The sequence below is a fragment of the Halichoerus grypus genome, chromosome 5 (assembly GCF_964656455.1).
Source record: "Halichoerus grypus chromosome 5, mHalGry1.hap1.1, whole genome shotgun sequence".
In the NCBI taxonomy this organism is placed as follows: domain Eukaryota; kingdom Metazoa; phylum Chordata; class Mammalia; order Carnivora; family Phocidae; genus Halichoerus; species Halichoerus grypus.
Window position 1 is genome coordinate 136,898,473 of NC_135716.1, and position 21,307 is coordinate 136,919,779.

Below are 21,307 nucleotides of genomic sequence, written 5' to 3' on the forward strand. Positions count from 1 at the left end.
TTGGCAACAGACCTATCCACAGAGACCTGGCAAGCCAGAAAGGACTGGCATGATATATTCAGAGCACTAAACGAGAAAAATATGGAGCCAAGAATACTATATGCAGCTAGGCTGTCATTGAAAACAGAAGAAGAGATAAAAAGCTAAAAGGACAAACAAAAACTAAAAGAATTTGCAAACACGAAACCAGTCCTACAAGAAATATGGAAAGAGGTCCTCTAAGCAAAGAAGCCTAAAAGTAACATAGACCAGAAAGGAACAGAGACAACATACAGTAACAGTCACCTTACAGGCAATACAATGGCACTAAATTCATATCTTTCAATAGTGACCCTGAATGTAAATGGGCTAAATGCCCCAATCAAAAGACACAGGCTATCAGATTGGATAAAAAAAACAAGACCCATTGATATGCTGTCTGCAAGAGACTTATTTTAGACCCAAAGACACCTCCAGATTGAAAGTGAGGGGGTGGAAAACCATTTACCATGCTAATGGACACCAAAAGAAAGCTGGGGTGGCAATCCTTATATCAGACAAATTAGACTTTAAACCAAAGACTGTAATAAGAGATGAGGAAGGACACTATATCCTACTTAAAGGGTCTATCCAACAAGAAGATCTAACAATTGTAAATATCTGTGCCCCTAACATGGGAGCAGCCAATTATATAAGCCAAATAATAACAAAAGCAAAGAAACACATCGACAACAATACAATAATTGTAGGGGACTTTAACACCCCCCTCACTGAAATGGACAGATCATCTAAGCAAAAGATCAACAAGGAAATAAAGACTTTAAATGACACACTGGACCAAATGGACTTCACAGATACATTCAGAACATTCCATCCTAAAGCAACAGAATACACATTCTTCTCTAGTGCCCATGGAACATTCTCCAGAAAAGATCACATCCTAGGTCACAAATCAGGTCTCAACTGGTACCAAAAGATTGGGATCATTCCCTGTGTATTTTTGGACCACAGTGCTTTGAAACTAGAACTCAATCACAAGAGGAAAGTCGGAAAGAACTCAAATACATGGAGGCTAAAGAACATCCTACTAAAGAATGAATGGGTCAACCAGGAAATTAAAGAAGAGTTAAAAAAATTCATGGAAGCCAATGAAAATGAAAACACAACTGTTCAAAATCTTTGGGATGCAGCAAAGGCAGTCCTAAGAGGAAAGTATATGGCAATACAAGCCTTTCTCAAGAAACAAGAAAGGTCTCAAATACACAACTTAACCCTACACCTAAAGGAGCTGGAGAAAGAACAGCAAATAAAGCCTAAACCCAGCAGGAGAAGAGAAATAATAAAGATCAGAGCAGAAATCAATGAAATAGAAACCAAAAGAACAGTAGAACAGATCAACGAAACTAGGAGCTGGTTCTTTGAAAGAATTAACAAGACTGATAAACCCCTGGCCAGATTTATCAAAAAGAAAAATGACACAAATAAATAAAATCATGAATGAAAGAGGAGAGATCACAACCAACACCAAAGAAATACAAACAATTATAGGAACATATTATGAGCAACTATATGCCAGCAAATTAGATAATCTGGAGGAAATGGATGCATTCCTAGAGATGTATAAACTATCAAAACTGAAACAGGAAGAAATAGAAAACCTGAACAGACCTATACAACCACTAAGGAAATTGAAGCAGTAATCAAAAATCTCCCAACAAACAAAAGCCCAGGGCCAGATGGCTTCCCAGGGGAATTCTACCAAACATTTCAAGAAGAATTAATACCCATTCTTCTGAAACTGTTCCAAAAAATAGAAATGGAAGGAAAACGTCCAAACTCATTTTATGAGGCCAGCATTACCTTGATCCCAAAATCAGACAAAGACCCCATCAAAAAGGAGAATTACAGACCAATATCCCTGATGAACATGGATGCAAAAATTCTCACCAAAATACTAGCCAATAGGATCCAACAGTACATTAAAAGGATTAATCACCACGACCAAGTGGGATTTATTCCTGGGCTGCAAGGTTGGTTCAACATCTGCAAAGCAATCAATGTGATACAATACATTAATAAAAGAAAGAACAAGAACCATATGATCCTCTCAATAGATGCTGAGAAAGCATTTGACAAAGTACAGCATCCTTTCTTGATTAAAACTCTTCAGAGAGTAGGGCTCAATATCATAAAAGCCATCTATGAAAAACTCACAACGAATATCATTCTCAATGGGGAAAAACTGAGAGTTTTTCCCCTAAGGTCAGGAACATGGCAGGGATGTCCACTATCACCACTGCTATTCAACATAGTACTAGAAGTCCTAGCCACAGCAATCAGATAACAAAAAGAAATAAAAGGCATCCAAATCAGCAAAGAAGTCAAACTCTCACTCTTTGCAGATGATATGATACTTTATGTGGAAAACCCAAAAGACTCCACTCCAAAACTGCTAGAATTCATACAGGAATTCAGTAAAGTGGCAGGATATAAAATCAATGCACAGAAATCAGTGGCATTCCTATACACCAACAACAAGACAGAAGAAAGAGAAATTAAGGAGTCAATCCCATTTACAATTGCACCCAAAACCATAAGATACCTAGGAATAAATCTAACCAAAGAGGCAAAGGATTTGTACTCAGAAAACTATAAAATACTCATGAAAGAAATTGAGGAAGGCACAAAGAAATGGAAAAACATTCCATGCTCATGGGTTGGAAGAACAAATATTGTTAAAATGTTTATGCTACCTAGAGCAATCTACACATTCAGTGCAATCCCTATCAAAATACCATCCACTTTTTTCAAAGAAATGGAACAAATAATCCTAAAATTTGTATGGAACCAGAAAAGACCCCGAATAGCCAGAGGAATGTTGAAAAAGAAAAGCAAAGCTGGTGGCATCACAATTCCGGACTTCAAGCTCTATTACAAAGCTGTCATCATCAAGACAGTATGGTACTGGCACAAAGACAGACACATATATCAATGGAACAGAATAGAGAGCCCAGAAATGGACCCTTAACTCTATGGTCAACTAATCTTCGACAAAGCAGGAAAGAATGTCCAATGGAAAAAAGACAGTCTCTTCAACAAATGGTGTTGGGAAAATTGGAGAGTCACATGCAGAAGAATGAAACTGGACCATTTCCTTACAGCACACACAAAAATAGACTCAAAATTGATGAAAGACCTAAATGTGAGACAGGAGTCCATCAAAATCCTAAAGGAGAACACAGGCAGCAACCTCTTCGACCTCAGCTGCAGCAACTTCTTCCTAGAAACATCGCCAAAGGCAAGGGAAACAAGGGCAAAATGAACTACTGGGACTTCATCAAGATAAAAAGCTTTTGCACAGCAAAGGAAACAGTCAACAAAACCAAAAGACAACCGATAGAATGGGAGAAGATATTTGCAAATGACATATCAGATAAAGGGCTAGTATCCAAAATCTATAAAGAACTTATCAAACTCAACACCCAAAGAACAAATAATCCAGTCAAGAAATGGGCAGAAGACATGAACAGACATTTTTCCAAAGAAGACATCCAAATGGCCAACAGACACATGAAAAAGTGCTCAACATTGCTCGGCATCAGGGAAATCCAAATCAAAACCTCAATGAGAAACCACCTCACACCAGTCAGAATGGCTAAAATTAACAAGTCAGGAAATGACAGATGTTGGCGAGGATGTGGAGAAAGGGGAACCCTCCTACACTGTTGGTGGGAATGCAAGCTAGTGCAGCCACTCTGGAAAACCGTATAGAGGTTCCTCAAAAAGTTGAAAATAGAGCCACCATATGACCCAGCAAATTGCACTACTGGGTATTTACCCCAAAGATACAAATGTAGGGATCCGAAGGGTTATGTGCACCCCAATGTTTATAGCAGCAATGTCCACAATAGCCAAACTATGGAAACAGCCAAGATGTCCATCAACAGATGAATGGATAAAGAAGATGTGGTATATATATACAATGGAATATTATGCAGCCATGAAAAAAACCAAAATCTTGCCATTTGCAATGACGTAGATGGAACTAGAGGGTATTATGGTAAGTGAAGTAAGTCTATCAGAGAAAGACACGTATCATATGATCTCACTGATATGAGGAATTCTTAATCTCAGGAAACAAACTGAGGGTTGCTGGAGTGGCGGGGGGTGGGAGGGATGGGGTGGCTGGGTGATAGACATTGGGGAGAGTATGTGCTATGATGAGTGCTGTGAATTGTGTAAGACTGTTGAATCACAGACCTGTACCTCTGAAACAAATAATACATTATATGTTGAAAAAAAAAAAAGAAGATAGTAGGAAGGGAAAAATGAAGGGGGAGAAATCAGAGGGGGAGATGAACCATGAGAGACTATGGACTCTGAGAAACAAACTGAGGGTTCTAGAGGGGAGGTGGGTGGGGGGATGGGTTAGCCTGGTGATGGGTATTAAAGAGGGCACGTATTGAATGGAGCACTGGGTATTACATGCAAACAATGAATCATGGAATACTACATCAAAAACTGATGATATAATGTATGGTGATTAACATAATAAAATTTTTAAAAATCTGTTTTTTAATCATTCAAAAAAAAAAAGAAAGAAAGTAACTATCACTGACAACTGTACCATCCCACTTCCCTCTGTCGATCAAAGAAAATGCTCTTCAGATTTTGAGGGCAATAAGTGAATGGAGGTGGCCAGCAACACCATCAAACATATATGATACTCATTTTTATAATTATCCTGATAAATACTATTTCTGAAATGGAAGGCAAGGCAGATAACCAAGCAGCTTAGATGGGGAATTAACTTTTCTTTATATAGGTTTTAAGGTTGAGGAAATAGAAAGAAGGAAAAAAAAAACAAAAGAAGTAAAGAACACAATTTTCAAAATTCAAACCACAGCTCTGCCATGTATAAGCTACATGAATCTCTGACCTCAGTTTTCTGATCTGTAAAATGGATACAATAGCTACCTCAGTCAGAGCTATTATAAGAATCAAATAAAATCACATGTGAAGTATGTGGTACCTAGTAAGTAAGAGTGGTGACAGTAATAGTGATTATTTATGATTATCATTATCAGTAGCAGCAGTATCCCCATCAACATATAAGTCGCATATTCCTGTTCCATCACAACACCAAACTCTTTCTTGATCTCTTTCAAAATGCTACTACCATCTTCCTATAGATCCTTGGAAAGATAATCTATAGCAATTTATATATTCAAAAATTAGAAAGATATATATGCTTTTCTAATTCTTTTTAAAAGAAATGTTTATCAAAAGCAAATTATCTATAAATATGTTGTCTCTAACTTTATTAAAAGGCCTTTTTGTTTCAGAAAAATGGTTTGTTTAATTTAATTACTAAATCTAAATCATCAAATTATCCATGTAATAAAAGTTTAACAAGAGTGATTAAGCTAGCATTAATGAAAGATTCTAATTAAAAATTACTATGGATGAAGGTTATATAAGGAATTATGAGATCTTGCTGAAGCAAACATGATTATTAGTTTAATAAATAATGTCCTAAGACTAAAAAGAGAATATAAACCAAAAAATTAGAGCTGTTAACTTTGTAGCTGCAACTTCTCATGCTGTCTTTCACTATGGATCTTATTTCATTAGAAAAATATATAATTTAATTATGGATTTCATGATGGCATAAATATTATCTATTCACTTACTGTACTAGAAAATGCCAGCCGAGCTAGAGGTTATATACTGGATTAAATAACTGGCAAGGAATTACTGCAAGGAGAGCAGCTAAAGTTACTATTCCTTGTGTGTCTTCTACATGAAATCCCCAGAGGTCACAGCAAAGGTAGTGTTAACAGAAAGGAGTGAGAAGACATTTTTTAAACATACCTCAAATAATCCACGATCAACTGGGAAGAGTCTTCTCAGAACTTGCTGCATTTGCTCCCTTTCTGTAAAGAATGGCAGCCAGCAGAGAATGAAGGAAGCCACAACTGTACAAGCTAGCTTAATTAACAACACAAACCTAGAACAAAAACAAAGGTACCCAGTAAGACAGGGAGAGGTTAATAATTCTGAGAAATCAGTCTCAGTCTCACTAAAGTTAATAATAAATACAAATGTATGGTAATGGTAAATCTATGCTACTAACAAAGGCTTAATATGGGAGTCTACTCAAATCAGAGTTAAGAAATTCACAATTATTAAGGTGTATAGCTCTCCAACAAAATGAATATCACCATCTTAATTAACATTTAACTTATACACCTTTCCAATGCAGCCATGATCAAATTGGGATGTATTTCTAAAAATATAAAATGTAATATGCTCTAAATGGGTGAAATTCATAGCAATGCTCTAACAAGCCAATCCACATTACCTCCAGTAAATGTACATTGATCAAAATATTTCTCTAGTTAGGAAGATTTAAAATAAAATAATAGAGAACATGACTTAATCTCTCTTCCAACTCACCCCACGGTCAACACGGTAATAAGAAATCACCTAAAGGCAAAATGAAAGACCATCTTCTTTCTGGTAAGTATGCCAAATAAATTCTCTGAAGTACTTTTTTAAAATTCTGATGTTTAAAAGCCACTCACCCCTTTCCTTTCAGGCCTTTTTTAAAACACTTGCCAAGTAAGAAGCAAAAAAATGGCAAGGAATGGTAAAGTTCCATCTGTTTATAATTTATAGCTAAGCAAAATGCCAGTGAGCCTAGCAGGTCCCAGTCACAAGATACTCCAAGAACACCCCACAAAGCAAAGCCAAGACTCACAGAATTATATATGTTCCTATGTCAAGGAAATTAACTCAATAATTAAAAGAGATAGATCTTGCATTTTATAGAGCATATTTTTATGTGATTTTAAAATAATATATAATGAAGGCTATTTCTAAACAGAAATTGTAAGTATTGAAGTGATAAACTAATATGAAACAGTATATAATGGCCTCAAATATATTAAAACGACTGCTAAACAGAGCAACTGATTTGTTTAGATTTAAAAGATCACTAAATAGTTAACACATAACTTTGTTTCTGCTAGACTATTGCACAGTATTATTATAACAACATACCAAAATCTAAAGAAAACAATGGTCCAAAGTAAAACACACACACACACTTACTGATATTACCATACTTTCCTCTATAATATGCATCAATATTATAAATTAATATATGTTCTTGATCAGAAACTAATAACCTTATTATAGTAAAACAACATCACAATTAGATTTTGCAGTTCAAAATGGTTGAGCTGAGCTCTCACGTTTACCTCCTCTTCTTCCCGAGACCCCCTTAAAATGATAGGGAATTTTATTTATTTTTAATTTTTTTAATGATTTTATTTATTTATTTGACAGCACAAACACAAGCAGGGGGAGTGGCACGCAGAGGGAGAGGGAGAAGCAGGCTCCCCACAGAGCAGGGAGCCCAATGAGGGGCTCGATCCCAGGACCCTGGGATCATGACCTGAGCCAAAGGCAGACACTTAACCGACTGAGCCATCCAGGCACCCTTGTAGGGTATTTTTAAAAGTAAATATGCACAGCTGTAAAGAGAATAGGAAGATGGGTTACAACAGATGAAGATTTCAACACATTTCTAGAAGACAGAGGACACAGAAGCATAACAAATAAAATAGGATGAAAGAAGCTAGAGCTTAGAAAATGCAGAAGAAGCCTGAGCAAGCAAGGAGCCAATCCACTCTGCAAGCCCCTAGAGAACTCAAGAAACACCAAGTAGGTTAGAGGGCTTGAGGAACATGTTAAAAAGAAAACAGGAGGATTAAATGAAAATGCCTACATGGAGACGTCCAATTCCACCTTACTCCTGTGCAGAGAGGTCACATGCAACTTTTTCTTCTGCCTTATTCTTTTTTTTTTTTTTAAATTCCATTTTTTTTTTTTTAAAGATTTTATTTATTTATTTGAGAGAGAGAGAGAGAGAGAGCACATGAGAGGGGGGAGGGTCAGAGGGAGAAGCAGACTCCCTGCTGAGCAGGGAGCCCGATGTGGGACTCGATCCCGGGACTCCAGGATCATGACCTGAGCCGAAGGCAGTCGCTTAACCAACTGAGCCACCCAGGCGCCCCCATTTTTTTTTTTTTTAAAGATTTTATTTATTTATTTGAGTCTTCTGCCTTATTCTTAAATAAGAATAGATACATTAGGATCAAACAGACATTTTAGAAAACCCTATAACAAGAAAAAAACCCAAAATGAAAAGGGGAAAAAAACTGACCCTAGAAGAATGGAAATAATTCAAGGAATAGTAGGAAAAAAAGAGTAAATTCTAATTTAAGATGGGATTAATAAAATAAATGAAATTTAATAGAAGTATTAGAGATAAAGTCATGATAATCTAAACCATAAAAAAAAAGATGAAGAGATGCTCAACACAGAGGTGAAGGGGCACCGGGATGTCTCTGACAGTTAAGCGGCAGACTCTTGATTTCGACTCAGGTCATGATCTCAGGGTCATAAGATCAAGCCCCATATAGGGCTCCACGCTCAGTGGGGAGTCCGCTTGGGATTCTCTCTCTCCTTCTCCCTCTGCCCCTCCCCTCACTCACATGCACACGCTCTCTCTCTATTAAGTAAATCTTAAAAAAAAAAAAAAAGAGGTGTAAGCTCTAACATCTGTCTAATAAGCTCAAGAAAGAGTGAAGTGAGAAAATCATCAAAGAAATAGAATTTCCCAGAACTGAAGAACATGAGTCTTCAAAAAGAATGACTCACAGAGTATCCAAAACAATTGTTGCAAACACCTATGCCTAAACAAATCATTGTTTAATTTCAGAGCCCAAACAATAAAAAATAGTAACAGCAAGAGCAGTAACAACAGATAATAATAGCAATAAATACTCATATAGAGCTTAATATTTCCCAGGTACTGTTTTATTTATAAATAATAATTAAACAATAATTCACTTAATTCTCAAAACAAGCATACAGGGGCGTCTGGGTGGCTCAGTCAGTTAAGTGCCTGCCTTTGGCTCAGGTCATGATCCCGGGGTCCTGGGATCGAGCCCCGCATCGCATCGGCCTCCCTGCTCAGTGGGGAGTCTGCTTATCCCTCTCCCTCTGCCCCTCCCCCCGCTTGTGGTCTCTCTCTCTCTCTCTCTCTCTCTCTCTCAAATAAATAAAGTCTCAAAAAAAAAAAAAAAAAAAAACAAGCATACAAAGTGGGGCACCTGGCTGGTTCAGTCTGAAGAGCACTGATTTTTGATCTCGGGGTTGTGAGTTCAAGCCCCACGTTGGGCACAGAGATTACTTAAATCAATAAGTAAACATAAAAAGGGGCACCTGGTGGCCTTCGGCTCAGGTCATGATCCTGGAGTCCCAGGATAGAGTCCCGCATCGGGCTCCCTGCTCAGCAGGGAGTCTGCTTCTCCCTCTGACCCTCCCCCATCTTATGTGCTCTCTCTCTCATTCTCTCTCAAATAAAATGAGGAAAGTACATAGTGGTTAAAAAAATGTGTCCCTACAAAATGACATAATCCCAAAAGCTTCAAGACTTTGATTTTAATCACAGAGGACATACCACTACAAATTCACCAGAATGGTTAAAATGAAAATGACTGACAGCTGGTGAAGATGAGCACCTGGAAATTCCACATTGCTTCTAATGGGAGTGTTAATTGGTATAACATGCTTAAAAATCATTTGGGAATATCTGAAATTAAACGTGTGCACACCTGGGGTGCCTGGGTGACTCAGTCAGTTAAGCGTCTGGCTCTAGATTTCAGCTCAGGTCATGATCTCAGGGTTGTGAGATCAAGCCCTGCGTCAGGCTCCACACTGGGCATAGAGCATGCTTAAGATTCTCTCTCTCTCTCTCCCTCTGCCCCTCCCCACCTCTCTCCCTCTCTAAAAAAAATAAACATGTGCACACCCTATAACTCAGCAATTCCACTCATAAGAAATATATCTAGGGCACCTAGGTGGCTCTGTCAGTGAAGTGTCTGACTCTTGATATCAGCTCGGGTCTTGATCTCAGGGTCATGAGTTCAAGCCCTGTGTTGGGCTCCATGCTGGGCATGGAGCCTACTTAAAAAAAAGAAAAAATAAAAAAATATATATGCAATGTGTACAAAGAGACATTTACAAGAATGTTCATAGCAGCATATTCATCATAGCCAAATCCTGGAAACAATCCAAATGTCTCTCAGTAATAGAATTATGTGTATTCATTCAATGGAATATAGAGCAATGTAAGTGAATAAGCTACAGCTACACACAAGTACATGAAAAACTCTCACAAATGTTGACCAAAAATACCAATCACAAAGGAATACCTATTGTGTTGTCTCTCTTATATAAAGTCCAGAAAAGGAGGAAAACTAAACTATAAGATTAGCAGTTAGTATGTGGCTATCTTTGGGAAAGGAAGACAAAAGCACTTGGCAGTTGTACAAGTGTAGATGTTGGACACAAGCAACGTTCAGTTTTTTTGACACAGGTAATAGTTTGTCAATGCACTGAGCTACACATTTACATTTTGCGCACTTTTCTATATGACTGTTACATTTCAAAGTAAATATAGTTTTAAAAATCTTGTAAATAACTTTTTTCTTTAAATCAGTGTTCTTGATATTACCAGAGTATCAGATGGCCATGATCCCAAAATGCAAAACAAAGAAACAAAAAAGTCAACTTGGAAAGTGGACAGAATAAAAACTCTGATTTAAATCTTTTGCAAGTCCTTTGACAAATACACATATTAAATTTGTTATAACTAAAACAGATTGGCTTCAAAAGGAAAAGCTATTCATCAATCATGTTGCTGTAGATTATCTTTTTTTTTCTTTTGGGGACAGATGGGGACAGACAGTAACAGTTCACACATCAGAAGACAAGCTGGAGAGCCATGTCCAGATTTTATCAACTTTCCTCTAAGATTTGTTTGAATGTTCCTTATTTTACACTTCAAAAAATTACACGCATAAAATCCACATAAATTATAATTATTCAATTTTAGTTCCCCAAAGCTTGCAGTTACCACTATCTGTAAGAGAAACACTTTGGTTTAAAACTCAAAAAACTGTAAGATTGTTTTCCTTTTGTCAGTGTTGGATGACATTTACAAAAGACAAGATAGGTGATACCTCTTTAGAATTAGGAGAGCATAACCATACTTGCACTCTTTTTCCAACTCTCCAGAAGAGCTAATCCATGACCCACATTTTGTTCCCAAGCTAAAGGGTGTAAAACAGCAATTCTACTTTCAATTAATCTGTACTTTACCCTTAAAATAAAAGCTTGGTGAAAAGAGTCTTTTATATTGTTGTGAAAAATAGTTTATATAAGCAAGTACCCTAGCAAATAAGACATTACTGGATGACAACATTATACACACTAAGCCCAGATTTCAAAAATATGCATCTGACTTCATTTATAAATTAGCAAAGGATACTGAAAATGTCCATAGTCGATAAGAATAAGGCCTGGATACAGCAATATGCATAATGCATGAGCAATCTGTAAAGAAAAATATTGTGAGAAAGGAATGTTACTCAAATCAAACAGGGTAAAATTGCTGTTTGATTTAACACAGCAAATGTCCCCCCCTCACCTTCTATTTACCAAAATATTCCTTTTTACAAAACAATTCTCTAAAGACTGAAGTTTTCATGGAGGTGACATAGTATACCTCAGTAAAAAGAAAAAAAAAAAATCACTAAAAGATATTTGTCAGAGAAAGCACTTTTAGATATACAAATCAAAGAAGTTAATCTAATGATTGACCCAAAGGAATATCGGTTAAATGGGAATAAGAGAATATACAATGACTTCTCAAAATTCCTTCCAGTTTAGTCATTCTCACAAGCCAATTCAAAATTCAGATTTACCAGTAAAGCCATAAATTCAGCAGTACCTAACTTCTCAAATTCAATGCATCTTATTACTAGAGTTGAACGTTAAAATTATTAGTCTAAGTTGATGTTTTCTAAATGAAAATTAATTAACAAAAGAATCACTGCTCTACAACAGCCTATTGCCCAAAGCATGGCTTCTATAAGCTCTATACTTTAATAGTTAAGCCAATAAAACATTTCAGAGATGACATTTCAGGTTGCTTTAAGACTTACTTTTTTCTTGGTTGAGATTTCTTTTAAACACCAACAGTATAACACCACTGCAGGTATATAAATCAGCAAATCAGCAATTAACACTGAAAAAACAAGTAAATCATTTTAAACATGAGTCCATTAGGATTTACAATAACCTATTAAGTGCCATCCTCCCCCCTCCAACCTCGAGTGGGAATTCTGTTAACAGAAGGCTCTCACCCACTCTGGACAAGGCCTTTACATCTAGCCCTTTCCATTCATTCCCTTCACCTGTGCCTAATTTCAACTGCTATGGTGCTACAATTATGATTAAGAGACCCCTAATTTTCTCTAACAAATTCACATATTAAATCAGTTAGAAGTGTCCAAAACTAATTCCCTCTTTGCTCTGAGACTTAAAAATTAAGAATACTCAAAGGAAAGGAAAACAACATTTTTTCCCCAGCATCTGTATACTCCAAATTATCTGGTGTGAAGTGTACCTCAAATGTGGCAAATCATGTAAGAATCCTTCTTAAATGTTAATATTTATAAAAACTGCATAAACTTTTGCTAATTAATGCATATAAAGAGCTTGACAGACCCAGGTAAGGAGGAAACTGAAAAAAAAAAGTTTAAAATTTAAAAAAAAAGGGCGCCTGGGTGGCTCAGTCGTTAAGCGCCTGCCTTCGGCTCAGGTCATGGTCCCAGGGTCCTGGGATCGAGTCCCGCATCGGGCTCCCTGCTCGGCGGGAAGCCTGCTTCTCCCTCTCCCACTCCCGCTGCTTGTGTTTCTGCTCTCGCTATCTCTGTCTCTGTGAAATAAATAAGTAAATAAATAAAATCTTTAAAAAAAAAAATAAATAAAATTAAAAAAAAAAGTCATAATTTGGAATGTTCAGTTCTTTTAGAACAAAGAAAAACAAATACATCAAGTTCTTCAACAGTACAAAATAGCTATCCAAAGGGCCTATTTTTTTCTTGTTCCACACTAACTATGGTGTCCAGAATAAAGTAAATGACAGTAAACTGTCAGTTTTAGATGCATGCAATCTATTTTTAGCTCTAGCTGCCACATTTAAGGTGACACTGACAAAATGGAATATATTCAAAGGAGCACAACCAGAGGCCTCAAGTCATAATCATACTCAACAAGCTGGCCATCTAAGAAATAGTTAATGTATCTAAGAATATTTAACCTGAAGAAGAGGTGACTTCAAATGTTTGTAGGGTGTTAGGTATACAAAGGATCAGACTTGTTCTATGTAGCCCAAGGAAACAGAACCTAAAGTGATGAGTGGAGGTATTACGTAAGAAGGAAATGTTTAGGGGTGCATGGGTGGCACAGTCGGTTGGGTGACCGACTCTTGGTTTCCAATTCGGTCGAGGTCTCAGGGTCGTGACATCAAGCCCTATGTTAGGCTCCACACTTGGCATGGAGTCTGCTTGGGATTCTTTCTCCCTCTCCCTTTGCTCCTCCCATTCATGCGCACTCTCTATCTTTCAAAATAAGTAAATAAATCTTCTAAAAAAGAAATAAAAGAAGGAAATGTTTAATGATTAGGGCTCTCTGAAAATAGAATAGACTGTTTCTAAAGGTTGTGAGTTCTCTGCAGATACAGGTATTGGTTCAGAAGTTAAATAATCTTCCAGTGAGTATGCAGTTCAGAGAAGATTAAAGCACTGATGAGGGGGAAAGGAGAGTAGTATGGCAGAGGGAACAACAGGCAAAATAATCTCTTCAGCCTGAGATTCCATGACTGGATGAATGATAAAGAGAACAAACTCTGAGTAAATTTAGACTAAGGAAAAGGTATAGAGGAGCATTAAAGTCTAAGTCATGCAAAGCTTTTAAAGAAATTGGGGTGTGGGGGGAAGCCCTGGGTGGCTCAGTCAGTTGAGCATCTACCTTTGGCTCAGGTCATGATCCCAGGGTCCAGGGATTGAGCCCTGCATTGGACTCTTTGCTCAGCAGGGAGTCTGCTTCTCCTTCTGTCCCTCACCCCGCTCTCATGCTCTCTCTCTCACTCTCAAATAAATAAATAAAATCTTAACAACAACAAAAAAAAGAGTCCAACTCTTGATTTCAGCTCAGGTCATGATCTCAGGGTTGTGAGATGGAGCCCTGCATCAGGCTCCATGCTCAGCTGGGAGTCAGCCTGAGATTCTCTCTCTCCCTCTCCTTCTGCCTCTCCCCCTGCTCACGCTCTCTCTCTAAATAAATCTTTAAAAAAAATTAAGGAATTAGGGGCACCTGGCTGGCTCAGTCAGAGGAGCACACAATTCTTGATCTCAGGGTGGTAAGTTTGAGCACCACACTGGGTATAGAGATTACTTAAGTAAATAAACTTAAAACAAACCTTTTAAAGAAATCTAATCTTATTACTTTCAAGCTCTTAGAACACCACACAATACACCACACAACAGATGCTCAATAAACATTTGTTGAGGCGCCTGCGTGGCTCAGTTGGTTAAGTGACTGCCTTCGGCTCAGGTTATGATCCCAGGGTCCTGGGATCGGGTCCCACATCAGGCTCCCTGCTCCTCGGGAAGCCTGCTTCTCCCTCTCCCTCTGCCTGCCACTCCCCCTGCCTGTGCTCTCTCTCTCTCTCTCTCTCTGTGTCAAATAAATAAATAAAATCTTTAAAAAAATAAAAATAAAATAAACATTTGTTGAAGGGATTATTTAATTTAGCAAAAATGCACAGCAATACAATGTATGAGATACAATCAAAAGGTTTACTTTAAGAAAAAGGTTAAAGGGATGTGGAATTAAGATAGTAAAGCAGCAGCTAAACAACTAAAACTTCAATATATGGCTATCTGACCTCAGGTAAGCTATTAGCATCAATCAACTATGCCTCTACCTCCTCAGATTAAAGTAAGGATAATAACAGTATTTAGCTCATTTAGGTGTTAAAAGAATTGAGATAATAATAAGTGAAAAGCACCCAGAATGATTCCTTTCTATTCTTTTGTCTTTAGCTTACATAAACATTTGGTCTTGTATTATACATATATATGTATACATATAGTTATACAATATTAAAAGTCAGTAAGAACAATAGAACTTTTTATCAGTTTGTTCAAAATTTTTTTTAAAATCAAAATTTGATTCAGAAAATCAACACTTTGTTGCTCTTTTACCTGTGGTGCGCATAAAGAGCTTATGTGCCTGACTCTCATATCCACGTGATGAATGGAGAGCGATCCAGTCTGGATTTATGAACTTTGCCCTGAAAATCAAAGCATATATACATATACAGTATTACTTGTCACTTTTAGCAATAACAACATCTGAGGACATATGAATCTATCTCAAGAAGTGGCCATTGCTCTTATAAAGTGAGAGAGTCGGGGCCTAAGCTTTACTTTTTTTATTTAATCATGTGAAACTGACTTAAGCTATAACACAGGGTCTACCTCACTCACCTTCCAACAAAACCATGTAACATGTCACGAAAAGCCCTCCAACAAAACCATGTAACATGTCACGAAAAGCCCTACCTTCACAATTCTTTCAGTGTAAAAACAATCTGATGTGTCACATTTCATTTATTTATTTATTTATTTGATTTATCCTTTGGTTACTACTAAAGGATCATGTTTTATAGTTTATAATCTTCTCAGTTATAACAGTTGGTAATAATAAATAGCTACTAATTATAAATCCTTGCATAAAACTGAACATAACTGCTAAGATAACTTCTCAAACATACTACATTACTCTGAACACTGCAAAGTATATCTGATTATCATGAACTTTGGGGACTTATTTTTTTTATTATGTTATGTTAATCACCATACATTATATCATTAGTTTTTGATGTAGTGTTCCATGATTCATTGTTTGCATATAACACCCAGTGCTCTATTCAGTACGTGCCCTCTTTAATACCCATCACCAGGCTAACCCATCCCCCCACCTCCCTCCCCTCTAGAACCCTCAGTTTGTTTTTCAGAGCCCATAGTCCCTCATGGTTCGTCTCCCCCTCCGATTCTGGGGACTTATTTTTAATCCAGGAAGCTAATTTCTACAAGATATAAATAGTCCATTCCAGAAAAAAAGCTTTGCTATACACAACTAACCATATTAGATATATTTGTCAGTGCCCATGTATAATTGGTAGAATCTTGACTTCAAAACAAAGATAGATTTTTACATTTCTTTCTAGCCTGTCCTTCAAAGAAATTACAGAAATATTCAAATTTTGATAGTTAACTTACTTACAACCCAATTGCAAAGGTATAGTGCTTTATTTTTTTTTTAAGATTTTATTTATCTATTTGACAGAGGGGGTGGGGGAGCACAACCAGAGGGAGCAGCAGACAGAGGGAGAAGCAGGCTTCCTGCTGAGTAGGGAGCCCAACATGGAACTCGATTCCAGGACCCTGAGATCATGACCTGAGCTAAAGGCAGACACCCAACCGACTGAGCCACCCAGGCACCACAGGTATACTGCTTTATAAACCACAATGCAAAAGTAGCTACAAACAGTCTGTCCTCTATTCAACAAAGCCAGATTTCACTATTTCTTACTAAACCTGCTAAGTGCATAAATATGTAGTTACATTAAGGAAGAAACACTGGGGCACCTGAGTGGCTCAGTTGGTTAGGCAACCAACTCCTGATTTCGGCTCACCTCACGATCTCAGGGTCATGGGGTCGAGTCTCACATCAGGCTCTGTGCTGAGCCTGGAGCCTGCTTAGGATTCTCTCTCCCTCTCCCTCTGCCCCTCCCCTGGCTCGCGCACGCTCTTCCTCTCTCTCTCAAAAAAAAAAAAAAAGTAAGAAAGACTTACACATATGCACATAAAAGACTATGATAGGCTGTAAGAGGTGGATAGTCCAATCCCCAATACTGTAAATTGTTATCACTACTGTTAAAATACCTGGAAAAAAAAAATGAAAGAAACATTCCATTAATCAATATTCAAGAAATAGACTTATAATTTAACATCTCATTTAATATAATTAAAATGAAAAATATGTTACGCAAGGTCAAAAAAATTCATCTAAACTTTTGTCTATTCCCCTTCACTTAAAATTTTTTGTGAAATCACAATTAAAAGTTTTTGAGTAGAGTAAGTAAATAATTTATTGTCTAAACCAAGACACTCTTGAGAGTAAAAGAGGAAGTTATTAATAATTAAGCCATAACAAAAAATGTAAACCAAGTTTGTACCAAGCAAACCGGAACTTACTGTCACTCTATTAATAAATTGATGATTAACATGTACACAACAAAAAAATATGCAACAAAAAAAGACAATTCACTTCTGATAATCTAACAAATTAGAGAAACAATATAAAATCACAATTTAAAAAAGTAAAAATATCAGCAACAAAGAACACACAAAGATTTGATTTATGTAAAGAGAAATACCTCATGGAACAGGTAGACTTTTTTTTTTTTTTTAGGATTTTTTTTTTTTTTAAGATTTTATTTATTTGACAGAGACACAGCGAAAGAGGGAACACAAGCAGGGGGAGTGGGAGAGGGAGAAGCAGGCTTCTTGCGGAGCAGGGAGCCCGATGCAGGGCTCGATCCCAGGACCTGGAATCATGACCTGAGCCGAAGGCAGACGCTTAATGACTGAGCCACCCAGGCGCCCCTTTTTTTAGGATTTTTAAGTAATCTCTACACCCAATATGGGGCTCAAACTCACAACCCCGAGATCAAGAGTTACATGCTCTACCAACTGAGAGAGCCAGGCACCCCAGAACAGGTAGACTTTCAATAAGACTTTGAAAACAATTTAACCAACTTATAATGAGAGCCTATTACATGCAAGATTCTGTGAACTGAGGAAGAAAATTAGGTCTAACATCTATAAATTAATAGACTCCTGAAGTTGGCCAGAACGGGAAGGCACGATATACAACTACTATAACTGAAGAAATGAAAACTAAGTTTACATAAACAGATTCCTTAATTATATCCTTTATAACTAAGGAGCTTCTTCTATCCAATTTATTTTCTCAGTCCTAAGAATAATTTACAGTAATGGAGACCAAACTATATAACCCACAACTAACCAGTATTCATAACCTGTTTCAAATGGGTCACAATTTTTTAGTGTCACAATCTCTTTATTTGGGATTAAAATTTTTTCTTTTAAATTAACATTCAAGGGCGCCTGGGTGGCTCAGTCATTAAGCGTCTGCCTTCAGCTCAGGTCATGATCCCAGGGTCCTGGGATCGAGCCCCGCATCGGGCTCCCTGCTCAGCCAGGAGCCTGCTTCTCCCTCTCCCGCTCCCCCTGCTTGTGTTCCGTCTCTTGCTGTGTCTCTGTCAAATAAATAAATAAAATCTTTAAAAAATAAAAAATAAAAAAAACATTCAATCTCATTAAATAATCTATTGTTCCTCTTCAGAAGGTCTGCTTTGCTTAGTCACATAAATTGTAGGTTTGTATGGAAGGGATGGGGATTAATAAAATGATCAAGGCATGCTGCACAGCCAAGAGATCTGGGCATAGGGTACTAAAGTATGTACCATCTGGCAGTAGTTGTCACTCCAGGAGCGACATCCATGTGAACCACCCTACGTCCTGTATCTGGCTGGGACTTGAAGCCAAGAGGTAGATAATCCAAGAATCTCCAGGTTAGTTGGAGCCCCTTTTGACAGCTTGAATCTGGGAAACTGGGCCAGGCCAAGAGTGGAGACCAGAGGACTCACTTCTCTGGTACCCTCTGAAGATAGGCACCAATTGTGTTATTTCCAAATTCACCTTATTACCAGGTACACTGGCATAAAGTTTTATTGCATCAACCTCACAGAGTTGTTGAAGGATTGGGTTAAATACATAAAGCTGTTAAATCATTGCCTGACATACAACAAATACATAATAGTAGTTCTAACTGCCTATTAGCCACAAAACTACTGGAAATGGATCTAGCAATGGAAAACCACTTTGACCAATACAATTTCATTTGGTTTTCTGTTTCTTATAAGACAAAAGCTATTTTTTGTTTACTTTAACCTTGAGATTCTCTGGAGATAAGTAAAAGAGGCACTGACAGCAAAGACACATACTAACAGTAAAGTCACTAGTTGAACTGGGAAGAAAGAATGACAGGGCTAACAACCTTTATGGAAAAAGTAGCTTTAAAATGTTTCAAGTAGGGTGCCTGGGTGGCTCAGTCAGTTAAGCGTCTGCCTTTGGCTCAGGTCATGATCCCAGGGTCCTGGTATCCAGCCTCATGTCAGGCGCCCTGCTCAGCAGGGAGTCTGCTTCTCCCCATCCATTTACCCCTCCCCCCTGCTCCTTCTCCCTCTCTCTCTCTCTCTCTCGCACACACTCTCTCAAATAAATAAATAAAATATTTAAAAAATAAATAAATGTTTCAAGTAAAGCTGCAAAATCTACCAGTAGAAACAAAGCAACTAGTTAATTCTCCTGCTTTATATATTTTGGATATATCTGAAAAGTTGTATAAATGCTATCAATATGTTGAAATGTATTTTCCCAACAAATCCCCATATAATCTCAGTAGCTGTTTTGTCAGAAAAAAATTGGCTGCCATATGAATTATGAAATTACATTCAAGAATATTATTAATAACTTCAAGGTACAATTTTTTCTAATATACAACCCACAGTCATGGGTATTTTTGCTTTTAAAAAATATATATTTTAAAGTGAAATAGTTTCAAACTTACAGAAGGGTTTCAACAGTAGTTCAAAGAACTTCTGTGCATCAAAATTTAAATTTTTTATATGAAAAAAGACACCATAAGAAAAGTTTAAAGACAAGAACAAACAGGAAGATATTTATTTTATACATACACACATACACACACAAGAAAAATTATTAAAACATAGAATACTGTTGTAGCAGACAGACTTTAAGGTCACCATCATGAAGCCCATCTCCTGTTGTTCATACCCTTGAGTATGTACAACCTCACCTTCAGTGTGGGCAAGACCTGTGACTTGCTTGTAACCAATAGAATATGGCAAAGGTGACAGAAGTCACTCTTGTGCTTATGTTTTATGTATATGTAAGATTCTGTCTTGTTAGCAAGTACGCTAGAGAAGGCTCCTTCCACTGACTTTGAAGAGGCAAGCTGTCATGTTTTAGTAAGTGACCATATTGAAGAAGCCACATGGCAAAAAACTACAAGTAAACTCTAGGAGCTGAGAGTAGCTTCCAACAAGAAACTGAAGCCCCCATCTTATAGATGAAAGAAAATTCATTCTGCCAACAGCCAGAGGTACCTTGGTAATGGTCGCTTCTGGTTGAACCTCTGAGAAGGCTAGAGCCCCAGCTAACAACAGGATTGCATGCAGCCTTCTGAGGCCCTGAGCAGAATATCAAGCTAAGCCATGCCTAGACTTTTGACCTAAAAAAACCTTTGTGATTAAAAAATATGTGTTTAAGTAATTACCATTTGTGGTCATTTGTTAACACAGCATAGAAAATTAATGTACAGTAGTCTTCTCTTATCCACAGTTTACTCTCTGCGATTTCAGTTACCAGTGGTCAACTGCAGTCTGCAAGCAGACTGTCCTCCTCACGTATCCTCAGGAGGTCAACAGTTGCTTAATGCTATATCACAATGCCTATGTCATTCATCTCACTTCATCTCATCCCATAGACATTTTATCATCTCACATCATCACAAGAAGAAGAAAAGAGAGTACAGTCCAATAAGATATTTTGAGAGAGAGAAACACATTCATGTAACTTTTATTATAGTACATTGTTATAAATATTTTATTTTATTACTAATTCTTGTTATTAATCTTTTACTCTGCTTATTTATGAATTAAACATTATCACTGGTATGAATGTATAGGAAAAACCATAGCGTATAGGGTTTGGTGTTATCAATAGCTTCAGGTATCCACTGGGGGTATTGGAGCTTATGCCCCATGGGTAATGGGAGACTACTGTAACTTTATTTAAAAATCATACAAATTATTATAAAAAAGATCAGCAACCCAACAAAAACATGGAAAAAAAATATGAGTATGCAAATTTGAGAAGAAACATGGTGATCATCAAATATACTAAAAGATGCCCAATATCACAAGTACTCAAGGAAATGGAAATTTTAAAAGTCTGGTGTTATTAAGTGTTGATAAATGTATGTGGAAAGAAGATATTCTGGTGTTGGTATCCATTAAAACTACTTCAGAGATTCCACTTCTAAGAATCTACCTAGAAAAAACATGTGCACAGGGAAAATATACTTTATTTAATCATTCCCCTACTAAAAGATATTTTAGAGTATTTCAGGTTTCTCAATACTATAAACAATGCTGAAATAAACA

At 37.1% G+C, this 21,307-nt stretch overlaps 1 protein-coding gene across 3 annotated transcripts in view; it reads right to left on the reverse strand.

The window, feature by feature from the left end:
* Positions 1-21,307, reverse strand: part of ALG6 (ALG6 alpha-1,3-glucosyltransferase) — a 67,356-nt gene that overhangs the window by 19,801 nt on the left and 26,248 nt on the right. For 2 of the 3 annotated variants that reach the window (XM_036091360.2, XM_036091361.2), the window contains exons 4-9: positions 16,827-16,916; positions 15,171-15,259; positions 12,063-12,145; positions 11,387-11,451; positions 6,567-6,752; positions 5,854-5,989 (exon numbers count right to left, since the gene is read on the reverse strand). In XM_036091360.2, coding sequence (XP_035947253.1) covers positions 5,854-5,989; positions 6,567-6,752; positions 11,387-11,451; positions 12,063-12,145; positions 15,171-15,259; positions 16,827-16,916 — 649 coding nt within the window. The remainder of the gene's footprint in view (positions 1-5,853; positions 5,990-6,566; positions 6,753-11,386; positions 11,452-12,062; positions 12,146-15,170; positions 15,260-16,826; positions 16,917-21,307) is intronic. The other variant, XM_078073018.1, reaches the window with a different exon arrangement.